This window comes from Piliocolobus tephrosceles, chromosome 1 (assembly GCF_002776525.5).
Source record: "Piliocolobus tephrosceles isolate RC106 chromosome 1, ASM277652v3, whole genome shotgun sequence".
NCBI classification, from domain to species: Eukaryota; Metazoa; Chordata; class Mammalia; order Primates; family Cercopithecidae; genus Piliocolobus; species Piliocolobus tephrosceles.
In genome coordinates, this window is record NC_045434.1 from 68,794,739 (window position 1) to 68,820,036 (window position 25,298).

Consider the following 25,298-nt stretch of genomic DNA (forward strand, 5'->3'; position numbering starts at 1 on the left):
TGGCCAGGCACAGTGGCTCTCACCTATAATCCCACCACTTTGGGAGGCTGAGACGGGCAGATCACTTGAGAGCAGAAGTCTGAGACCAACCTGGCCAACATGGTGAAACCCCATCTCTACTAAAAATACAAAAATTAGCTGAGGGTGGTGGTGTGCACCTGTAATCCCAGCTACTTGGGAGGCTGAGGCAGGAGAATCACTTGAACCTGGGAGGTGAAGGCTGCAGTAAGCTGAGATCACGCCACTATACTCCAGCCCTGGTGACAGAGCAAGATTCCATCTCAAAACAAACAAACAAACAAACAAAAACAACCCCCCACAATACTATTAAAATGTCAATTCATCCCAAATTGATCTTCAGATGTAAAGACCAATAAAAATCCCAGCAGCCTTTTTTCAGTAGAAATTGACAAACTGATTCTAAATTTTACATGGAAAGGCAGTAGACCTAGAATAGCCAAACTGAATTCCTGGGCTCAAGCGATCCTGCCAGCTCAGTCTCCCAAGAAGGAAGGACTATAAGTATATACCAGTATGCCTAGCTGATTTAAAAAAAAATTTTTTTTTGTAGAGACAGAGTCTCACTATGTTGCCCAGGCTACTCTTAAACTCCTCACCTCAAGTGATCCTCTCACCTTGGCCTCTTAAAAGTGCTGGGATTATAGGCATGAGCCACCACATCCCACCCAGCCTAACAATTTTGAAAAAGAAATACAAAGGTAGAGGACTCACACTGATTCCAAGAGTTGCCATAAAATGACAGTAATCAAGACAGTGTCCTATTTGCTTAATGACAGATATACAGACCAATGGAACAGAATAGAATTTAGAAATAAATCCACACAGATATGGTCAACTGATTTTCAACAAAGATGCTAAAGTAATTCAATGGGAAAAGAAAAGTTTTCCCCACGAAAGGGTGCTACAACTGGCTATCCAAATGCACCTTGATGCCTATCTTATACCATACACAAAAGTCAACTCAGAATGGATCACACAGGGCTATATATAAAAATTAAACTACAAAACTTTTAGGAGAAAACTTTTGTGATTTTGGGTTAGGCAGACTTCTTGGATAAAATACAACCTATAAAAGGAAAAACATTAATAAATTAGATAGATTTTATCACAACTTAAAACTTCTTTTCAAAAGACAGATATTAAAGACGCATATTGAGAGGAAATATTTGTAAAACATATATCTGATAAAATATCAAGAATATATAAATAACAATAATAAAAAGACAAAAAACCTAATAAAAATATAAAATATTAAAATAGGCACTTCACTGAAGATACAGATGACAAATAAGCCTGTAAGATGCTCAACATCATTAGTCATTAAGAAAATGCAAAATAAAACCATGATGAAATACCACTACACACCTATTACAAAACCATACAACACAAAGTGCTGGCAAGGATACAGAACTAAAACTCATATATGGCTGGTGGGTAAGTAAAATAGTATTGCAATTTTGGAAAACGGTTTGGCAGTTTCTTACAAAGTTAAATGGAGTAAGTGTTTACCACACAACCCAGAAATTCCATTTCTAGGTATTTACCCAAGAGATGTCACACAAAATTGTGTATGATTTTCGTGTATGATTGCAGCTTTATTCATAATGGCCAAAAACACAGAAATAATCCAAATGTCCGCCAACTTGTGAACAAATTGTTGTATGCCCATATATCTAAATACTGCTCAGCAATAAAAAGGAATGAACTATTGCTACATGCAACAACATGGATAAATATTAAAAGCATTATGGTAAGTGAAAGAAGCTATATCCAAAAGGCCATATATCATATGATTCTATTTATATCCTAGAAAGGCAAAAATCACAGCAACAGAAATCAGACTGGTAGTAGTCAGGGGCTGGGGAAAGGACTGACTACAGAGGGGCCTGCAGAAACTCTGAGGGGTGATGAAAATGTTCTGTATCTCAACTGTGGCGGTGGTTTTGTACATTTGTAAAAACTCATCCAACTGCATACCTAGAAAAGTTTCTGTAAATAAATTATACCACAATAAATCCGACTTTTTAAAAAATGCATTTCAAACTAATGGCAATAAGAACAACACAAGACATAATTTATGAAATGTGGTCAATCTGTACCAAGAAGCAAATTAATGGTCTTAACTGCTTTCATTATTAAATAAGAAAAATAAAAATAAATGTACCAAGCACTTGAAAAAGATGAGAAAGCAAAGCTTCTGGCAAGTCTAATCAAGAAAAACGGGATATATAGGTCGGGCGTGGTGGCTCACGCCTGTAATCCTAGCACTTTGGGGAGGCCGAGGCGGGTGGATCACCTGAGGTCAGGAGTTCGAGACCAGCCTGGCCAACATGGTGAAACCCTGTCTCTACTAAAAATACAAAAATTAGCCTGGCAGCGTGGCTCATGCCTGTAATCCCAGCTACTTGAGAGGCTGAGGCAGGAGAGTCGCTTGAACCCTGGAGGCGGACGTTGCAGTGAACCGAGATGGTGCCACTGCCCTCCAGCCTGTGCAACAGAGTGAAACTCTATCTCCAACAAAAAAAAAAAAAAAAAAAAAAAAAAAAAGAAGAAAGAAAGAAAAAGAAAAAGGGGAAATAAACACAAATGTACAAGATAAAAATTTTTAAAAATCAAAGATATTAGAAGTTAAAAAGACTCTTTATGCTGATACTAATGAATTTGAGAAGTAAATTAAATGGGAAACAAATGACCAAAACTGATTCCAGAAGAGCTAAAAAACTGACAGGAAAATAACATGTAGTGATTGGAAACGTTCTCAAAACAACTATCACTGGAAAAAGTTCTAGATCCAGATAAATTTATGGTACTTTTAAAGTTATACCTTCAGAAACAGAAAATTCTGTTATAGTTCTTAACCATTCCAGAGTATAGAAAGAGAAACTTCCCAGTTCATTTTATTAAGACAGCACAACCCCAACCCTACAATCTGTCAAAGTATTCAAAAAGGAAAACTAAAGAATAAACTTACCTTTAACTTACAGCTACCCTTTAAAAAGTATTTATTTGTATGTGCCAGACACCACATTGTATATTGCTTTACTCAAATATCTTACCTGGCAATCCTCTATTTGAATTTATTTGAATTTCTATGTTTATTTGAATTTCTATGTTTCCTTAAAAAGTTTCTTTTTGCCTCCCCCATTTTTACCCATACCTAATGACCATGTTTCCTAATTACCTAACAAAACAAAACCCAAAAAAATCCATCACAAGAGACTTTCTGTAACTTTTTACCATAATACCTACTCACTCACTCACATTAGGCTTCTTAAGGTCTTCCTTCCGATTCTATGTGAACTAGAGAAAGCTTATCTACTTCTACTCTGGGTCCCTTCCAGTCTCACCTACTCAAGGACATTGCTCTAGCAATTTTTGCCCTCTACCAGGTCATTTCCATCAATAAAAAACAAGTTTACTCCTCCCAGGATAAAAACAAACAGCATACCCTTTAGCAATACCACATCATTTCTCTGCTCCCTTGAGAGCAGATTTCCTTTTTTTTTTTTTTTTTTGAGACAGATTTTGCTCTTGTTGCCAGGCTGGAGTGCAACGGCACAATCTCGGCTCACTGCAACCCCCACTTCCCGGATTCGAGCCATTCTCCCACCTCAGCCTCCCAGAGTAGCTGGGATTACAGGCATGCACCATCACGCCCAGGTAATTTTGTACTTTTAGTAGAGACAGGGTTTCTCCATGTTGGTCAGAGTGGTCTTGAACTCCACCCACCTTGGCTTCCCAAAGTGCTGGGATTACAGGCATGAGCTACCACACCCAGCCCAGAATTCCTTTTAAAACGTTTTCTACAGTAGGCACTCAATACTCATGGGTTCCGCATCCACTGATTCAACCAACTCCAGATCGAAAGTATTTGAAATATTAATAATAAAAAAGAATAATACAAATAAAAAACAATATAATACAACTATTTACTTAAAATTACATTGTATTAGGTATTATAAGTAATCTTGAGAAGGGTCGGTCCTGGAATCAATCTCCAGGGACACTGAGGGACCAATGTACATACACTGCCTTAAATCTCTCTCCTGTTTTTCTGCAGAATCCACTCTAATCAGCCTTTTACCCACAATGCTGCAGCAAAATTGCTCTCTTAAGGTTATCAATGACTTCATGTTGCCAAACGCAAAGGTGAACTATCAGTCCTTATCTTGGCGAATACGGCTGTAACAGCTTTCGTGGTAGATCAGGGTCTTCTCCCTATAAAATACTATTCTGACTTATGTATTACTGGCCACTCCTTTCCAGGCTACTTTGCTGGTTGTTTCTCAGCTCATCATTCCCTAAATCTTCTCTAGCCATATCGTCTTCCTAGTTGAGCCATCCAGTCTCATGGCTTCAAATACCATCTATAAACTGATAACTCCCATATTTATAACCTCAGCTATATCTGTCCACTAAACTCCAGGCACATATGTCCTTGACATCTCCACCTGGATATCTGACATTTTACACTTTATATACTCAGAAGTGAACTCTTGATCTTCAAGAAATGAGTCTCCCAGAGTCTTGCCCATTCCAAGTAAATGACAATTGCTTTTGTTGATGGCAAAAAGTTTATAGCCACCTTTCTTTCTCTACACTATGCCAGGAAATCCATCAGCTCTAGCCTTTAAAATATATCCAAACTATTACCACTTCTCACTACCACCCCAACTACCTTGGTTCAGGTAACTATATATTTTCTAATTGGATTATTTGTTACTGCCTCTTAAATGTTCTCCCAGCTTCCGCCTTTGGGCCCCTACAACCTAGTCTCAATATAGCTAAGCCAGAGATAATATTTTAGAACTTAAGTCAGATAATGTCCTCTGCTCAAAATCTTCAGAGGCAATCTATCTCATGTAGAGTAAAAAGCTAAAGTCCTTAAGAAGGACTCGAAGGCCCTAAATGCCTATTCTTCCCTATCATCACCTAACATCACCTCCTACTAATCTCCCCTATTAACAGTCACACTGACCTCACACTCATGAATGTTCTCACTTTAGGGTCTTCAGGCTTTTCTCCTGCTGATAATACCCTTCCTTCAGGGGCCCACAAAATTGACATTCCCTTCTTTAGGTCTTTCCGTAAATGTCAATATCTCAGTGAGGGTTTCTCTAACCAGCCCTAAAACTGCAAGCTCCACCTTCCATATTCTCTAATCTTCTTCCTGACTTAATTTTTCTTGGCAGCATTTATCACTATCTGACGTCTCTGTCTAGCAGAAGCAAATGCAAATCTCTACAGGAAAGTACTTTTTAGTCTGAACCTCAAATAATTCCCACACATACTTCTCCAAGAATAATGAGTATTTCAAAGTGAAAAACAACCAGGTAAACAAGGAAAAAGGGTATAGAAATAGAAAGCAGAGACAAATCTGCAGACTTTAGATAAACTGAAAAAATAATTATTGAACTAAAATACATATAAGAAGAAATTACCAAGAACACAGCACAGAGATAGAAAATAGAAAACAAGATAAGGCACATGAAGGATTAACAGGAGAAGGGTTACCATACCTTTAATAGGTTCTCAGCTTAATAAAAGCTGAGAAACAGAGACAGTGGCAATATCTGAAGAAATTACAAGTAACAATTTCCCAGAAGTGCTGAAAGACACCAATCTTCTGATTCAAGAAATCAAACACAGTCTAGATAGTTTAAAAAGAAATTCACAACTAGACATTTCATAGTGAAACTACAGAAAATCAAGTCAAAGAGAACAATTTTAAAGCAAAAAAAAAAAAAAAAATCCTTCCAAAGAGTATTACTACTTTTCAGCAGCAATAAAGAAAACCAGTAGACGGCAGAATGGTATCCTCAACGCCCTGGGAATTGTATCCTGAGAAAGTATCTTTCAAGATTGAGGACAAAATGAAAGCATTTTTAGGCAAGGAAATATTGAGAGGGTTTACCACCACAGACTCTCACTCAAGGACCTTCCGAAGGCAGAAGGAAAAGTAACTAGGAAATAGCTGAGATGCAAGAGAGCAAAGACAATGGAAGGTCCAAATGAACAATTAATTTCCTAAACAATAACAAAACTATATAAGAAAAAATAGTTTAATTGTATTTTATTTAACTTGTATTTTAATTACACAAAACAATAATACATAAAAGTTTAGAGTGATGAAAAGGGCATTCAAGTGTGTTCAAAGGACTTTTAGCAGAATTAACTTTAGACTGATAAAAATGACTATCAGTTATATTTTCATTTCTAGGATAACAACTAAAAGAATATTTAACAAGACTGTATACTTCCAGACTAGTCAAGTCAAATGGAATGGTAAGATATCAAAAATAATCAATCCAGAAGAAACCCCCATTTCTTCCAAAGAGTGAAAAGGAACAGGGGAGACACAGAGAAAACACAAAATAAAATGGTAGATTTAAACTCAAATGTGTGATAAATCACAGTAAATCAGATGAATCAAATGCTCCATCTGAAAACGACAAAGACTGCCAGGCTGGATTAAAAATAATCCAATTAGGCTGGGAATGGTGGCTCACACCTGTAATCCCAGCACTTTGAGAGGCTGAGGTAGGTGGACTGCTTGACGTCAAGAGTTCAGGACCAGCCTGGGCAACATGATGATGATTCTCTACTAAAAATACAAAAATTAGCCGGGTGTGGTGGCATATGCCTGTAGTCCCAGCTACTTGGGACGCTGAGGTGGGAGGATCGCTTGAACCCGGGAGGTGGAGGTTGCAGTGAGCCAAGACTGTACCACTGCACTCCAGCCTGGGTGACAGAGCAAAATTCTGTCTCAAAAAAAAAATCCAATTAAATGCTGTTTATAAGAAACATGTGAAACATAAAGATATATAAAGATTGAAACTAAAAAGATGGTAAACAACCTATCATGTCAACAAATGTAAAAGAAAGCTAAAGTAGTGATATTAATATCAGACGAAATAGACTAGGGCAAGAGACACATTAAAGGGACCTAAAATAAGTGGAAAGATATAACATGTTCATGCACTGGAAGACAGTATTATAAAGTTACCATACAAACTGATCTTTATATTCAGTGTAATCCCAATCAAACTGTTAAATTTGACAAGCTGGTTCTGAAATTTATACAGAATTGCCAAGGACCAACAAAGTATCAGTATTCAAAATATATAAAAAATAATTACAAATCAACAGAAAAATAGGCAAGAGACCTGAATAGCCATGTCATAAGAGAAAATCCAAATGATCAATAAACGTATTAAAAAGGTGTTCAATTTCTTTAATAATCAAGGAGTCATACATAAAAAGTACAATTTCTAAACTGGTAAAAATTTAAGTCTGATAATTCTATGTGTTGGTAAGGATGTGATCAATGGATGCCCTCATACACAGCAGCAATGTAAACTGCTTCATTGACTTTGGAAAATAGTTTGACATTATCTGTTAAAATTGAAGATACGCATTTTCTATAAGTCAGAAATTTCATTCCTAGGTATACACTCTAAAGAAATTTGCATGTGTGCACTGGGAGACAAAGGGAAGAATGTTCTGCACTGTTTGCAACAGGCCCATGCTGGAAATAACACATCAAGAGCAAATAAACTGTGATACATTCATACAATGGGATACTACATTACAATTAAAGGGAAAAGACATGGATAAGTCTCACCAGTGTAACGCTGAGCAAAAGAAACAAAAAGAAAGCTAAACAGTATTCTTTAGGAATACATGTGAAGAAGGTAAAAGAAGAGCAAATAAATTATTATCACGAAAGTCAAAATAGTGGTTTGCTTTTGGTAGCTGTAAAGTTTCAATCAGGAAGGACCATGCAAGGGAAGGAGGCAGGGTTCTGTGATCCTGTAATATTCTATTTCCAGCTGGATGGAAGTTGCATGGGTTTTCACTTAGAAGAATTTAAACTATTTATACATTTTTACATACTTTTCTCACTTAAAAGTATTTAAACTATTTATACATTTTACATACTTTTCTGTATGTGTGATCTCACAATAAGAAAAAAAATGAGAAGGAATAATACCGTGCTTCTCACTGATCTTTTATTATTATTATTATCATTATTATTGTGCAGGTTTGTTACATATGTATACATGTGTCATGTTGGTGTGCTGCACCCATCAACTCGTCAGCACCCATCAACTTGTCATTTACATCAGGTATAACTCCCAATACAATCCCTCCCCCCTGCCCCCTACCCATGATAGGCCCCGGCGTGTAATGTTCCCCTTCCCGAGTCCAAGAGATTTCATTGTTCAGTTCCCACCTATAAGTGAGAACATGTGGTGTTTGGTTTTCTGTTCTTGCGATAGTTTGCTGAGAATGATGGTTTCCAGCTGCATCCATGTCCCTACAAAGGACACAAACTCATCCTTTTTTATGGCTGCATAGTATTCCATGGTGTATATGTGCCACATTTTCTTAATCCAGTCTGTCACTGATGGACATTTGGGTTGATTCCAAGTCTTTGCTATTGTGAATAGTGCCGCAATGAACATACGTGTGCATGTGTCTTTATAGCCGCATGATTTATAATCCTTTGGGTATATACCCAGTAATGGGATGGCTGGGTCATATGGTACTTCTAGTTCTAGATCCTTGAGGAATCGCCATACTGTTTTCCATAATGGTTGAACTAGTTTACAATCCCACCAACAGTGTAAAAGTGTTCCCATTTCTCCACATCCTCTCCAGCACCTGTTGCTTCCTGACTTTTTAATGATTGCCATTCTAACTGGTGTGAGATGGTATCTCATTATGGTTTTGATTTGCATTTCTCTGATGGCCAGTGATGATGAGCATTTTTTCATGTGTCTGTTGGCTGTACGAATGTCTTCTTTTGAGAAATGTCTGTTCATATCCTTTGCCCACTTTTTGATGGGGTTGTTTTTTTCTTGTAAATTTGTTTGAGTTCTTTGTAGGTTCTGGATATTAGCCCTTTGTCAGATGAGTAGATTGCAAACATTTTCTCCCATTCTGTAGGTTGCCTTTTCACTCTGATGGTAGTTTCTTTTGCTGTGCAGAAGCTCTTCAGTTTAATTAGATCCCATTTGTCAATTTTGGCTTTTGTTGCCATTGTTTTTGGTGTTTTAGACATGAAGTCCTTGCCCATCCCTATGTCCTGAATGGTACCACCTAGGTTTTCTTCTAAGATTTTTATGGTATTAGGTCTAACATTTAAGTCTCTAATCCATCTTGAATTAATTTTCGTATAAGGAGTAAGGAAAGGATCCAGTTTCAGCTTTCTACTTATGGCTAGCCAATTTTCCCAGCACCATTTAATAAATAGGGAATATTTTCCCCATTTCTTGTTTTTCTCAGGTTTGTCAAAGATCAGATGGCTGTAGATGTGTGGTATCATTTCTGAGGACTCTGTTCTGTTCCATTGGTCTGTATCTCTGTTTTGGTACCAGTATCATGCTGTTTTGGTTACTGTAGCCTTGTGGTATAGTTTGAAGTCAGGTAGCGTGATGCCTCCAGCTTTGTTCTTTTGACTTAGTATTGTCTTGGCAATGCGGGCTCTTTCTTGGTTCCATATGAACTTTAAAGCAGTTTTTTCCAATTCTGTGAAGAAACTCATTGGTAGCTTGATGGGGATGGCATTGAATCTATAAATTACCTTGGGCAGTATGGCCATTTTCACGATATTGATTCTTCCTATCCATGAGCATGGTATGTTCTTCCATTTGTTTGTGTCCTCTTTGATTTCACTGAGCAGTGGTTTGTAATTCTCCTTGAAGAGGTCCTTTACATCCCTTGTAAGTTGGATTCCTAGGTATTTTATTCTCTTTGAAGCAATTGTGAAGGGAAGTTCATTCATGATTTGGCTCTCTGTTTGTCTGTTACTGGTGTATAAGAATGCTTGTGATTTTTGCACATTAATTTTGTATCCTGAGACTTTGCTGAAGTTCCTTATCAGCTTAAGGAGATTTTGGGCTGAGACAATGGGGTTTTCTAAATATACAATCATGTCATCTGCAAACAGGGACAATTTGACTTCTTCTTTTCCTAACTGAATACCCTTGATTTCTTTCTCTTGCCTGATTGCCCTAGCCAGAACTTCCAACACTATGTTGAATACGAGTGGTGAGAGAGGGCATCCCTGTCTTGTGCCAGTTTTCAAAGGGAATTTTTCCAGTTTTTGCCCATTCAGTATTATTGGCTGTGGGTTTGTCATAAATAGCTCTTATTATTTTGAGACACATTCCATCAATACCGAATTTATTGAGCGTTTTTAGCATGAAGGGCTGTTGAATTTTGTCAAAGGCCTTTTCTGCATCTATTGAGATAATCATGTGGTTTTTTGTCTTTGGTTCTGTTTATATGCTGGATTACATTTATTGATTTGCATATGTTGAACCAGCCTTGCATCCCAGGGATGAAGCCCACTTGATCATGGTGGATAAGCTTTTCGATGTGCTGCTGGATCCGGTTTGCCAGTATTTTATTGAGGATTTTTGCATCGATGTTCATCAGGGATATTGGTCTAAAATTCTCTTTTTTTGTTGTGTCTCTGCCAGGCTTTGGTAACAGGATGATGTTGGCCTCATAAAATGAGTTAGGGAGGATTCCCTCTTTTTCTATTGATTGGAATAGTTTCAGAAGGAATGGTACCAGCTCCTCCTTGTACCTCTGGTAGAATTCAGCGGTGAATCCATCTGGTCCTGGACTTTTTTTGGTTGGTAGGCTATTAATTATTGCCTCAATTTCAGAGCCTGCTATTGGTCTATTCAGGGATTCAGCTTCTTCCTGGTTTAGTCCTGGGAGAGTGTAAGCGTCCAGGAAATTATCCATTTCTTCTAGATTTTCTAGTTGGTTTGCGTAGAGGTGTTTATAGTATTCTCTGATGGTAGTTTGTATTTCTGTGGGGTCGGTGGTAATATCCCCTTTATCATTTTTTATTGCATCTATTTGATTCTTCTCTCTTTTATTCTTTATTAGCCTTGCTAGCAGTCTGTCAATTTTGTTGATCTTTTCAAAAACCCAACTCCTGGATTCATTGATTTTTTGGAGGGTTTTTTGTGTCTCTATCTCCTTCAGTTCTGCTCTGATCTTAGTTATTTCTTGCCTTCTGCTAGCTTTTGAATATGTTTGCTCTTGCTTCTGTAGTTCTTTCAATTGTGATGTTAGACTGTCAATTTTAGATCTTTCCAGCTTTCTCTTGTGGGCATTTAGTGCTATAAATTTCCCTCTACACACTGCTTTAAATGTGTCCCAGAGATTCTGGTATGTTGTATCTTTGTTCTCATTGGTTTCAAAGAACATCTTTATTTCTGCCTTCATTTCATTATGTACCCAGTAGTCATTCAGGAGCAGGTTATTCAGTTTCCATGTAGTTGAGCAGTTTTGATTGAGTTTCTTAGTCCTGAGTTCTAGTTTGATTGCACCGTGGTCTGAGAGACAGTTTGTTATAATTTCTGTTCTTGTACATTTGCTGAGGAGTGCTTTACTTCCAACTATGTGGTCAATTTTGGAGTAAGTGTGATGTCGTGCTGAGAAGAAGGTATATTCTGTTGATTCGGGGTGGAGAGTTCTGTAGATGTCTATTAGGTCTGCTTGCTGCAGAGATGAGTTCAATTCCTGGATATCCTTGTTAACTTTCTGTCTCGTTGATCTGTCTAATGTTGACAGTGGGGTGTTGAAGTCTCCCATTATTATTGTATGGGAGTCTAAGTCTCTTTGTAAGTCTCTCAGGACTTGCTTTATTATGAATCTGGGTGCTCCTGTATTGGGTGCGTATATATTTAGGATAGTTAGCTCTTCCTGTTGAATTGATCCCTTTACCATTATGTAAAGACCTTCTTTGTCTCTTTTGATCTTTGATGGTTTAAAGTCTATTTTATCAGAGACTAGTATTGCAACCCCTGCTGCTTTTTGTTCTCCATTTGCTTGGTAGATCCTCCTCCATCCCTTTATTTTGAGCCTATGTATGTCTCTGCATGTGAGATGGGTCTCCTGAATGCAGCAAACTGATGGGTCTTGACTCTTTATCCAGTTTGCCAGTCTGTGTCTTTTAATTGGAGCATTTAGTCCATTTACATTTAAGGTTAATATTGTTATGTGTGAACTTGATCCTGCCATTATGATATTAACTGGTTATTTTGCTCGTTAATTGATGCAGTTTCTTCCTAGCATCGATGGTCTTTACATTTTGGCATGTTTTTGCAATGGCTGGTACCAGTTGTTCCTTTCCACGTTTAGTGCTTCCTTCAGGGACTCTTGTAAGGCAGGCCTGGTGGTGACAAAATCTCTAAGCATTTGCTTATCTGTAAAGGATTTTATTTCTCCTTCACTTATGAAACTTAGTTTGGCTGGATATGAAATTCTGGGTTTAAAATTCTTTTCTTTAAGAATGTTGAATATTGACCGCCACTCTCTTCTGGCTTGTAGAGTTTCTGCCAAGAGATCTGCTGTTAGTCTGATGGGCTTCCCTTTGTGGGTAACCCGAGCTTTCTTTCTGGCTGCCCTTAAGACTTTCTCCTTCATTTCAACTTTGGTGAATCTGGCAATTATGTGTCTTGGAGTTGCTCTTCTCAAGGAGTATCTTTGTGGCATTCTCTGTATTTCCTGAATTTGAATGTTGGCCTGCCCTACTAGGTTGCGGAAGTTCTCCTGGATGATATCCTGAAGAGTGTTTTCCAACTTGGTTCCATTTTCCCCCTCACTTTCAGGCACCCCAATCAGACACAGATTTGGTCTTTGTACATAATCCCATACTTCTTGCAGGCTTTGTTCATTTCTTTTTCTTCTTTTTTCCTTAGATTTCTCTTCTCGCTTCATTTCATTCATTTGATCCTCAATCGCTGATACTCTTTCTTTCAGTTGATCAAGTCGGTTACTGAAGCTTGTGCATTTGTCACGTATTTCTCATGTCATGGTTTTCATCGCTGTCAGTTTGTTTATGGCCTTCTCTGCATTAATTATTCTAGTTATCAATTCTTCCACTCTTTTTTCAAGATTTTTAGTTTCTTTGCACTGGGTACGTAATTCCTCGTTTAGCTCTCAGAAGTTTGATGGACTGAAGCCTTCTTCTCTCATCTCGTCAGTCATTCTCCGTCCAGCTTTGATCCGTTGCTGGCGATGAGCTGTGTTCCTTTGGAGGGGGAGATGCGCTCTGATTTTTTGAATTTCCAGCTTTTCTGCCCTGCTTTTTCCCCATCTTTGTGGTTTTATCTGCCTCTGGTCTTTGATGATGGTGACATACTGATGGGGTTTTGGTGTGGGTGTCCTTCCTGTTTGTTAGTTTCCCTTCTAACAGTCAGGACCCTTAGCTGTAGGTCTGCTGGAGATTGCTTGAGGTCCACTCCAAACCCTGTTTGCCTGGGTATCAGCAGCAGAGGCTGCAGAAGATAGAATATTGCTGAACAGCGAGTGTACCTGTCTGATTCTTGCTTTGGAAGCTTCCTCTCAGGGGTGTACTCCACCGTGTGAGGTGTGGGGTGTCAGTCTGCCCCTAGTGGGGGATGTCTCCCAGTTAGGTTACTCAGGGGTCAGGGACCTACTTGAGCAGGCAGTCTGTCCGTTCTCATATCTCAGCCTCCGTGTTGGGAGATCCACTGCTCTCTTCAAAGCTGTCAGACAGAGTCGTTTGCGTCTGCAGAGGTTTCTGCTGCTTTTGTTGTTGTTGTTGTTTAGCTGTGCCCTGTCCCCAGAGGTGGAGTCTACAGAGACAGGCAGGCCTCCTTGAGCTGCTGTGAGCTCCACCCAGTTCGAGCTTCCCAGCGGCTTTGTTTACCTACTTAAGCCTCAGCAATGGCGGGCACCTCTCCCCCAGCCTCACTGCTGCCTTGCCATCAGATCACAGACTGCTGTGCTAGCAATGAGGGAGGCTCCATGGGCGTGGGACCCTCCCGGCCAGGTGTGGGATATAATCTGCTGGTGTGCCCGTTTGCTAAGACCCTTGGTAAAGCGCAGTATTGGGGTGTGAGTTACCCGATTTTCCAGGTGTTGTGTGTCTCAGTTCCCCTGGCTAGGAAAAGGGATTCCCTTCCCCCTTGCACTTCCCAGGTGAGGCGATGCCTCGTCTCGCTGTTCGGGCTGCAGCAGCTGACCAGCACCGATTGTCTGGCACTCCCTAGTGAGATGAACCCAGTACCTCAGTTGAAAATGCAGAAATCACTTGTCTTCTGTGTCGCTCGCGCTGGGAGCTGGAGACTGGAGCTGTTCCTATTCGGCCATCTTGCTCCGCCCACTGATCTTTCTAAATAACTGGGTTTGGTTCTTTATACAAATTCTCTAAAATGACTAAAGTGGCTGGGTACATTCTCTTCTTGGAAAGATAGCATTATTTAGTAGAAAAAGCAGTAGGACTAGGGATCAGAGGACAGAAGCTCTCTTAATTAAATTCTCAATTTACTTCTCTTAAGATGCTCTCTTAAGCATATTAAGTCTCTCTGAACCCTAAGTGCCTATCTCTGAAATGCAGATTTAATAACTGTCCTTATCTTGGGATATCTGTGACCATCAAATCATAATATAGTAAATTAAAAGATGTTTAGAAAACTGCAAACAAACAGAAAAACAAACACAGCAGTTTAGTTTTAATAATCTGAAATTCAAAGATTTTTGATCCACTGGAGTCATGATAATGCTAAGAGATAAAAACTTCCATTCCATTTTAAATAGCATTATTTGCAAAATGGTGTGTCTCTATTGATAATGGGTAAACAGGGTTCTATTTTGAGAAAAAAATAAATATAAAATATTAATTTAACCTAACAGATGGTAATAGATGGTGTCAAAGATGTCACATTAGAAGTCTAAAGAGTGAGATCTGCTCTTCTGTTTACAAAAGAAGACTTAAGAATGTCTTCGGCTCTCCATGGAGAAACATACTTCCCCAGCTGCCCATCCCGCCCCATCTCCATTACAGATAACAGTCAGCCCCTAAATTTTTCTCTCCAAATTGACTGAAAAATACAAGAATAAAAAAACCAATGTAATTGGGCTTCTCAATTAGCCTTAGTGCTACTATGGGAAAATGAACAAGCAATTGAGTGGCAAGTTTCATTGACTAAAACAAACACTGAAGTATAGAAGTTTTATATATTTATTGTGCCACTTATAAAATAACTTCTGCCACAAACATCAACAATGCTTTAGAAGTTTTTCATATTTAACCACTTAGATGACAAAGACAATATAAAAATGCAAAACATTTTACTATATTGTAATGTTATATTATTTTTTCTATATAAAATGTTACAAGTTCTACATACCTGAATATTCTCCCTACTCCAAGTATGTGGTGTCTTACTAGCAAGTAATTTCAGATCTTGAATAGTAAGTCTCTTTACTGCCTTCCTGGGATCATTCTTCAAATACTGCAACAGAAGCTGAATCTATAAAGGAAATAAGTCACTCCATAAACAATACTGTAACTGAAATGATCATTAGAGATGCAGTGCAGTTTAGTGAAACTTATAAAGGGACAGGACTCACTTCAAATCAGAGCCCTGTCACTCATTAGCTACGTGCCCGCATTTGGACTTCTTTCTCCATGTTTGTAAAATATTACCATTTAACTTCAAAGTTTTAGCACAGGACCTGGCATTTAACAGATAGTCAATCCTTTCTATCTTTTTTTTTTTTTTAATATGGCCAACTTCACAGCCAGCCATGTACCCCACAACATCTCATTTTCCTCAAGGGCTCCCAACAATCAGTACTGTGAACAGAGAGAATAAAAAAGCAAGCAAAAGGAAATTAATCTGACCTTTATTACAGAAAAGAACCTTAATATCCTCAAGACTTATGGGCCACTTTCTTATTTCTAATCATATATTTAAGTTTACCAGAGAATAGGCAGTTTAAAGAAAATTGAAATTACCTGCTTAGGTGTATCAACCAAAGATGAAGCTGCAAGTAGAGTGAAAGTGTGCAAAGACACAATCACCATTTTGGTGGACGGATAGGATGTGACCAGCTGTTGTAAAAGCTGACGAGCACTGGAAGCCAAGATTGCATCATGGTGCATGTGCTGTAGGATGGGTATCAATTTTAGCTTCAAGTCTACTGGTGTCGCTAAACCTAGACACAAAAAGAATTCTCAAGGTATTTGTGATCATCATCCTTAAAAATATTCCAGATTAAAAAGCTGTGACTCAATTAGCAAAACTGCACTTGAAAAACACAGTATACTAATATTATATTTGTAACATTAAAGATTATACTAGAACCAATCAATAAATTCAGTTTTTCCAAAGTATTTATCTTGACATTAACTTTTCAATGATTATAAAACTACATGCTGATAATAAAACCTGTCTTTAAAAAGCACAGTAGAAACAAAGTCATATTTGCTGCCTATTTCCTCTCATTATCATAGTAAAAAAACTATACACACACATATACATATATATATACACACACAAACACACAAACTTCATGGCTACAGTCTGATTATACTTATGATTTTAATTATTTCCTTCAACAACTAAATCAGAATCAGGATGTGAATAAACTGTGTGTAGAACAGTCTTGAAATCCTCTGAACTTTGCCTTTCTTTATTGCATACACAACTGGGTCCATGAAGACTAACCCTAATTCACGTTTTCCTGTCAACAGTGGAGTGAAACCAACAAATCTTTTCTTCTATGGCATGGCTTTGTGGTAATGGTGAACACAAATTTCTCAGTCATAATGTATGACCACATACATGCCACAAGCTAATTATACTCTGCATATCGCTGGTTTTTCCATTGTGAAATAATTGTGGGTATGAACGTAAGACAGCGCTTCAACGTCCAACAGTTGCCTACATCAACAAACTCTATTGCTAGATGGCCTCTACTTGGGTTTGCCAGAGGGAAAAGAATGAGATCAGAGTATTCCCTGCTTTCCTCTCTGCAGGGTCACATCATGCTCATGTTGTTATTATTTTGTTCCTTAAGGTTCTGAATGCACTTGACACTGCTGACCATTCTATCTTTGAAACTCTCTCCTAATGGCTTTGGCTCTTCCACTCTTACTGTTTTCTGACCTCTTTCTCTGGCTGTTCCTTCTTAACCTCCTTTGCAGTCTCCTTGTCTGTCTACACTTTAATTTCTGATATTCCCGTAGGTTGGTAATAAATTCTCTTCTCATTCTATGTGCTTTCCCTGAGTGAGTTGATATAATCCCATGGTTTCCCTTATCAGCTAAATGTGAAAGGTTGCCACCCACCCGTCCTCCTGCCCAGGACATCAGATGCATGTATCTCATTACCTTCTGGTCATCTGCACTAGGAGGTCTCAGAAGAATTTTGTATTAATAGGGCCCAAAGAGAACTGATCTTCACCTTGAAACTGCCCCTCCAAAAATACTCCTGTCTCAGTAAATGACATCATTATAGCTCCTTAGACCCTGGAGTCTTTCTTAATTAACGAAAGGATTCTCTCACATCCCATTTCCAAATGTATTAGCAAATCGTATTGGTTCTATCTTCAAAATAAAATCCAAAACTAACTCTTTCTACCTCCGTTGTTACCATGCTGATCCACTTCCACTACCATCTCTTGACTAAATTATAGAAAGTCTCCTAAGTATTCTCCCTACTTAGGCCTTTCCCCATGGCAGACTCCACTCTCATATCCCCTCCTTTCCTCCACTGTAAGTTTATTCTCAACCCAGTACTCAGAGGGATCTTAGTGCTTACAGGCATCTTTACTAAAGATTTAGTGAGGCTCAGAGATTTTACTTGGCAGAAACACAAGCGGCTTAAAACCAAATGTCAGGATACTCTGTTCCTAAAACTCCTCTTCCATTTCCATGTCTTGGGTTCCAATTTTCCTCCACTTTTCCTCCACCCACACTCCTATGTTTTCCTCTGCCTCTCTCTTCTCCTAATTCCTGTTCTTTTAGATTTTTCTAAGATAAAATTTAAGGAACAATAAAGTAATGAATCTTAAGTGTACAGATTAATGAATTTCTACATATGTACATTCCCATATAACTACCATCAGATACACAGAATACTCCAGCATCCTAGAAGGCTCACCTGTATAGCTCTCATCAATTCCCTTGCTATCTGCCCTCTGAGTTTAACCAATGGAGAGCCCAGCAGGAGCTGCAGAGAATGAGGTCACAGTATTTATTCCCTGGTTCTCTCACAGAAGGGTCACATCATGCTACTGGAGGTTAGTTTCTCGAAGTGGCCCTTCTGACATGACTCCAAGTTTCTAGTAACCTCTCTTTAACCTATACGGTTAGAGGTGTGGTAACAGCTATTACAGGCTCAAAAACTACATTATCCCCTATAGTATACCCTGGCCATGCCTTTGTGAATGGCTCCTTTATTACACCTTCCTTGAGTTATCTTAATTCAAATGTGCCACCTGTTTCCTGCTGAGATCTTGTCTAACAGGCAATTGATAAAATCCTGGTCAATGAATAAGTGATGCTTCCTTCTAATGTCATAAGGATACCTTTCTGCAGGAAAGCCCTTTTGCTAATGATGGAAGAAAAAAGACAAAGGAATAAAGGGGAAAACAACAAAGCTCATTCACTGTAGCTTGGTCTTTGAGTGAGTTTTATTATTTATGCAAGTGAGCAAGTTCTCTTTCATTTTAATTTGAAGGACAATTTAAATGCATGCAAAATATAACTACACTAAGAAATTCATGCCTTAGAAAGGCACGATAGCATAGTGGTTAAAAGCATGGGCCTCAAAGCCAAACTGCAAGTTATCCGCTTTTTGACTGTGAACCAATCATTTAGCTTTAGTGTGGCTCCATTCCCTTTCCTGCAAAACGAACGTAATGGTATTATCTATCCAAGGCTGCCACGTTGCACAATTCAAAAGAGTGCTCTTTATAAGAATATAAACAAAGCGGTGTTCTCTAGAGTCATGCAATGCTATAGCCCAAGAGCTCCCTTTTATGACTGCTAGGATAAATTAGGGGTAAGACACAGGTATTAACCCTATGGGAGTTCTTGGGCTCCCATAATGACTGTTATAAGGATAAATAGGGTTAATACACATGACTCACGGTATAAAAGAAGAGATTGGAAAACCAGAGCTTTGTAATCTATGGTAAGGAATCTGGATTTGATTCTAACTGCAACTGGGAGACACTGGAAGGACAATAGCAGAGAGTTCCAGAGCTCCTAATAACATTACTCTCTCTCAGACAGACCAGTCTTCCCTAAACTAATCATGCACCCCATACGTCTGCTTTGGTGAATGACGGACCACATGACAGATGGTGGTCCCATAAGATTATAATGGAGCTGGAAAATTCCGAGTAACTTCAGAGATCCTGTAGTCACTGTAACAGTGCAATATATTACCTTTTCTACCTCAGATATACAAATACTTATCATTTTGTTACAATTGCCTATGGTATTCAGCATAGTTACATGCTGCGTAGGCTTACAGCCTAGGAGCAATAGGCTATACCATACAGCCTAAGTGTATAGGAGGCTATACCATTTAGGTTTATGTAAGTACACTCTATGAAGTTCAAACAACAAAACTGCCTAAGGATGCATTTCTCACACAGGATCCCCTGTTAAGCAATGCAGGACTATATCAGCATGGCTCACTCCTTTTTCTCCTTCATGTCTCACTCAAATCAGAGATCGTCTCTGATCAATATATACAAAAGAGTCCCTTCTCTGATCAATATATATAAAATAGGTAAGACCCTTCTCTCCCCCCACCGACTTACTTTTGAGACTCTCTATCCTTCTTCTCTCACTTCTTCACCATAGCACCAGAAATGTCACATGCACATTTGTCTATCCCCACACACCCCACCCGTGACCAGAGTGTAGGTTAGATGGGGGTAAGGACTTTGTTTTGCTCGCTCCTGTATCCTCAGCGTTTCTAACGGTGTGGGCACACAGAAGATACTTCATAAATATTATCTGAATGTATGGTGACTAGCAAATAATAAGTACTTAATTAGTGTTAGCAGCTATTATAAATCTCATTAAGTCACTCATAATACTAAATGAAGAATACATACCTTGAATCATTTCACTGATTTTGTTACAGATTCCTACAGCAAAATCCCTTTGGGAAAAGAGAACAGAAAAAACTTTAAAACCAAAAAATTACACTTGCTTATATTTTCTAAGGATTTAAAAGAAATAAAACACAATTAGCACAGAAGAAATCGAATATTCCAAACTGCAACTAACATTCCAAGGTCAGGTGCTCAGATTAGGGGAGGTGGTAAGAAACACAACTAAAACAAAAACTGCAGCAACCAAATGGGCTATGCCAACACTGCTCTAAAGCAGCTCACTTAGGCCATTATCACAATACAGTGTTATTTTTTCATAACACTAACAAGCATCTGAAATTATTTTGTGTTTATATAACAACAGGGCCTGACCTTTTTCACCTCTATATTTCTGGTACTTAGAAAAGTGTCTGAACATGGTGGATATTCAGTATTTCTTTAATAACCATATAAAGACTTCTTATAACAATTTGAAATTTAAAAATCAGTTACATACCTTTAGGGCCAAGAAACTGCAAACCAGGAGACTGCAGGCTTTTTGTGTGTAATAATATTTTCAAAATTATTTTTAAAATAACATTTTAAAAATTCTTAATGTCAACATTTAAATATAGTGAGCCCAAATCGAATAATCTGGTTTTTCAGATTATCCCCTCTCCTTTGCCAAAAATTGAGACCTGAGCACTGGGCATCCATTCCCGCACTGTTAACAACAGGCTGGTGCCATGGGGCACTTTAGATGGAGCGGATGTGCTTCAGTTCACCACAGATGCCACTAGGGGACACTGCTCTTACTGACAATGTTCACCTGGCCCCTGAAAGCATCTGAGCTTGTAACTCGGCTTTGTGACCCAGAGACTAGCAATTTAAAATTTTCTGGTTTAAAATAAAACAGATGTGGTGACGGTAGGAGACAGGGGAAGAACAGGATTAAACAAATTCTAAAAGTCTTATTTGGCTTGTTACTCTGATTTAATATCCAAAACCGATCAATACAGACACTAGAAAAAAAATCCATCAGCACTGACCGAGATATGTGATCTCGAGCCAGGTCATTATTTCTGGGAGAAGACATGAACACTGATCTCAAAAATATAAATCTTGTCAGCTGGTCACAGTAGCTCACACCTGTAATCCCAGAAATTTGGGAGGCTGAGGTGAGAGGCTCACTTGGGTCCAGGAGTTCGAGGCTGCAGTGTGCCATGATTGCACCACTGCATTCCAGCCTAGGTGACAAGAGACTCATTTGGTATTTTTTAATATAATAAATTACAAGTTATCACATTAAAGCATGGTATATTAAAAACTGTTTCTATATAAACTGCTAATTTAGATGTTTAATCATCATTTCCATAAGTGAAGAATTGCTGTTTCTCTTACTTGGTCTTAATCATTTTTCAAAACCAGTAATTACACAGACTGAAATAAAATTAGCTTCTAATAAGAACACAAGAGAAAAACTGAACTAAAAGTGATTCTCATATATAAAATTGAATCACTAAATTACAAATTTATCATCCAAATTTAGAAACTAAATTTAGAAAACTATTTTTGGAAGCACTGAAAGTACATATTTAATCTGACAGACTATGAAGCACTGACACCTTGGCAGTGGTAATCAGATGATAATTATTCACTAGGCACAACTCCTAATCAGTAAAAGTACAGTCATGTACAGCATAACAACGTTTTGGTCAACAACAAACCACATATATGACAGCGGCCTCAAGAGATTATAACAGAGCTGAAAAATTCATATTGGCCAGAGATGTCTTGATGTCCGACCCTGTGTAGGTCTAGGTTAATGTATGTGTCCCTGTGTGTTTTCTTTGAGGGGTCTCACTATGTTGCCTAGGCTGGTCTTGAACTCCTGAGCTCAAGGGGATACCCCGACCTCAGCCTCCCAATTACGGGCTGGAATTACAGGCGTGAGACACTGTGCCCAGTTACGTCTTAATTTTAACAAAAAAAGTTTACAGAATAAGGATATAAAGAAATTATGTTTATACAGCTACATGTTTGTATTTTAAGCTAAGTGTTATTATAAAAGAGTCAAAAAGTTAAAAGAAATTAAGACTGTATAAAGTTAAAAAGTTATAGTAAGTTAAAGCTAATTTATTATTGAAGGAAGAAAAACTTCAAAAATAAATTTAGTGAACCCTAAGTATACAGTGTCCAGGAAGTCTACAGTAGTAATACAGTAATGTCCTAGGCTTTCACTTTCATTTACCAGTCACTCACTGATCACCCAGAGCAAATTCCAGTCCTGCAAGCTCCATTCATGGTAAGTGCCCTATACAGGAATACCATTTTAATCTTTTATGCCACATTTTACTGAGGCTTTTCTATGTGTAGATACACAAATACTTACCACTGTGTTCCAACTGCCTACAGCATTCAGCATAGAAACATGCTATACAGGTTTACAGCCTAGGGGCAACAGGTTATACCATATAACCTAGGTGTATATTAGGTTATACCATCTAGATTTGTGTAAGCCCTCTATGATGTTTGCACAGCGATGAAATTGCCTAACAATGCATTTCTCAGAATGTAACCTCATAGTTAAGAGACATGTGACTGAAATTTTTAAAAGTCCTCTCAATACCAATGACTCTCAATGAGAAAAAAAATGCTTATTTTCAAAGGCACAAAAAGGAACTGTACTTATTCAGATATTTCTGATCATCAATTACTGCCACATCTATTTATTAATTTTGATCCATGAAATTAAAAACTATATGCTTTCTATTATTTACTTTTTCAATAAGAATTCCCGGAACTCTAAAGGTTTGATAAGAATAGCTGAAGGGGCCGGGCACAGTGGCTCATGCCTATAATTCCAGCACTTTGGGAGGCCGAGGCAGGTGGATCACCTGAGGTCAGGAGTTCAAGACCAGCCTGGCCAACATGCTGAAACCCCATCTCTACTAAAAATACAAAAGTTAGCTAGGCATGGTGGCAGGCGCCTATAATCCCAGCTACTTGGGAGGCTGAGGCAGAAGAATTGCTTGAACCCGGGAGGCGGAGGTTACTGTGAGCTGAGATTGTGCCACTGTACTCCAGCCTGGGTGACAAGAGCGAAACTCCACCTCAAAAAACAAAACAAAACAAAAGCTGAAGAGAAAGGTATGCAAATGCTAATTTTTTTAATGTTAAAAAAAATTTATTATTCACCTGGTTATAAAACTGGAACTTGTTCATGCCAAGATATAGAGAAATTTATAAAAAGAAAACAAAAATTATATACCATCTTACCACTCAGAGACAAGATTTTTATATATATCCTTCCAGTCTTTTTTTCTATTGCATAAATACAAATACTAGGCCTTTTCTTTTTTTTCAACAAACCTGTTATATTACATAAGTTATTAGGGTTTTTTTTTTTTTTAAACAAACCTGTCATATTACATAACCTATTATGTAAACTGCTTCCAAATATGTTTCTAAAAGCATTTAAGTTGTTACCGTATTCTATTGTATGATCATAATTTATCTAAGCTCAATGGCAGAAATTTAGGTTGCTTCTCATTTCTTTTGTTGTTACAAGTAACACTACACTTAGCATCCATATAAATAATTATCAGTACATATTGCTGATATCTTAGGATAAATTCTGGAAGTGAATTTCCGGGGTCAAAGGGATGTACCTGTTTAAGGCTTTTCATACATATGACCAAAACGCTCCCCAGAAGGCAAGGCTACTTTTCCTGTCAGTCAGGGGATATTATATTTTATTTTACAGAAGAGAAACAAGCCAATCAAACATAGTAATAAAACCATGGTCAACATTTAATCCTCCCGACCCCCCAAAAAAATACTGTTCTGTAAAACAAGTGTAGGACATGACATTCTGAATAGGTTAAAATTGGTTTTAATTCAAGTTATTGTCTTTGCCAAACTGTGGACAGCTCTAATGCAAAACAAATTAACATTAGAAGACAGTGAGTAAGCATTTTAGTATTACAGATGTATATGTCTGAGGGAAGCTCCTCAGTGAATAAAGCCTCTGCTACCCAATGAAGCCTTCCTCAACTAACCTGTGCTGATCCTGTCCTTCTGGAAACTCATTTCATTTACACAATTAATGCCAACATTTGTACTTACATTTTCTATTTTATGAATTTAAGTCTTGTTTCCCCAGTGTAAGGTAAACCTTCTTGGAAAATATACCTTGTCATGTACACTTTCCTGTATCTCTTAATGTTTATATAAGTTGATCAGTTTTTCCTTCAAAAACTTTTCTTGGGAAGCCAAATTACTAAAAGGGATGTACTTCTGTATGCTTACTTTGACTGTGCAGAGAAGTTTGCAGCAGCAAAAACAGCAGCTTCAACTTCTACATTATCATGTGAATCTAAACTCTGACGAATACTGTGATGAGCATTCTTCCTCTCAGGAATTATTGATGCCAGACTTCCCAACATCCTACAGAAATAGAGAAACTCAAGAATATCAGGCATATGACAAAGTCAAGGTCAGAAAAGCAAGAGGCCAGGCAAAGCCAGATTATCAAAACTAAAGTTTATAGGTAATTCCATGTAACTCTGGTTAATAAAGCATAACTTTAGAAATCCATGACTCAAATTTTAAACACTTTTACATATTTCAATATGTCAGAAAAATTAAGATGGCTTATCTAAAAAGCAAAATTTTTAACAATCACCTTGAAGTACATTCCAGGTACCAAACAGCCCAGAAAGGAAACTTCTGAATTATTAAAGCATCAAAATATCAATTTTCCAATGTTGCATAAAGAAGTCCATTTCAGCAAAGCATTAAGAATAATATATTTTTGCTGTTAAGCAGATACACAAAGTAAAAAAAAGTAAGACCTCCCAATCTTTTTTTCCCACATCAGTAAATATTGGTATGATGATTTTCAAATGTCCTCAAGATCAAGAAAGGAGTGGTTGAGTACGCCCCTGGGGCTCATGCCAGAATCAACAACGGTGCAGAAGGTAAAGCTTGGAAAACAGTCTACTTCATAATAAAATTACACACTTAGAAAGGAAAAAAATCTATTGTTTGTGATATAAACCACAGAAAGTAGTTTGAAAAATCCTTTCAGTAGAAAGGCATAAATTTTAGAAATTTGCAAAACACTGCAGTAAACAAAATCTACAATGTTCCTACAATGACAACCTTTTTCAAGGTCAACATCCTAAATAACCTTCCAATGTGACATGTAATCACCTAATTATTCCCTGTAATTACACTCAATTAATTAGTACTATCCTAGTACTATCAAGTTTAAGTAATACTATTAGTAGCAAGAAACTAAAATGGACTAAATATGTAATTTATATTTAATTTGAAGGTTTTGAAATTATACATTTTTCAAAAGAAATAACAAA

The 25,298-nt window shown here is 37.8% G+C and overlaps 1 protein-coding gene across 4 annotated transcripts in view; it reads right to left on the reverse strand.

Moving 5' to 3' along the window:
• Positions 1–25,298, reverse strand: part of INTS7 (integrator complex subunit 7) — a 101,941-nt gene that overhangs the window by 59,185 nt on the left and 17,458 nt on the right. For 3 of the 4 annotated variants that reach the window (XM_023203806.3, XM_023203808.1, XM_023203807.1), the window contains 4 exons: positions 24,232–24,369; positions 19,942–19,988; positions 15,821–16,020; positions 15,210–15,332 (listed from right to left, as the gene is read on the reverse strand). In XM_023203806.3, coding sequence (XP_023059574.1) covers positions 15,210–15,332; positions 15,821–16,020; positions 19,942–19,988; positions 24,232–24,369 — 508 coding nt within the window. Of the gene's footprint in view, positions 1–15,209; positions 15,333–15,820; positions 16,021–19,941; positions 19,989–24,231; positions 24,370–24,607; positions 25,013–25,298 lie in introns of those variants that run through there. The other variant, XM_023203809.1, reaches the window with a different exon arrangement.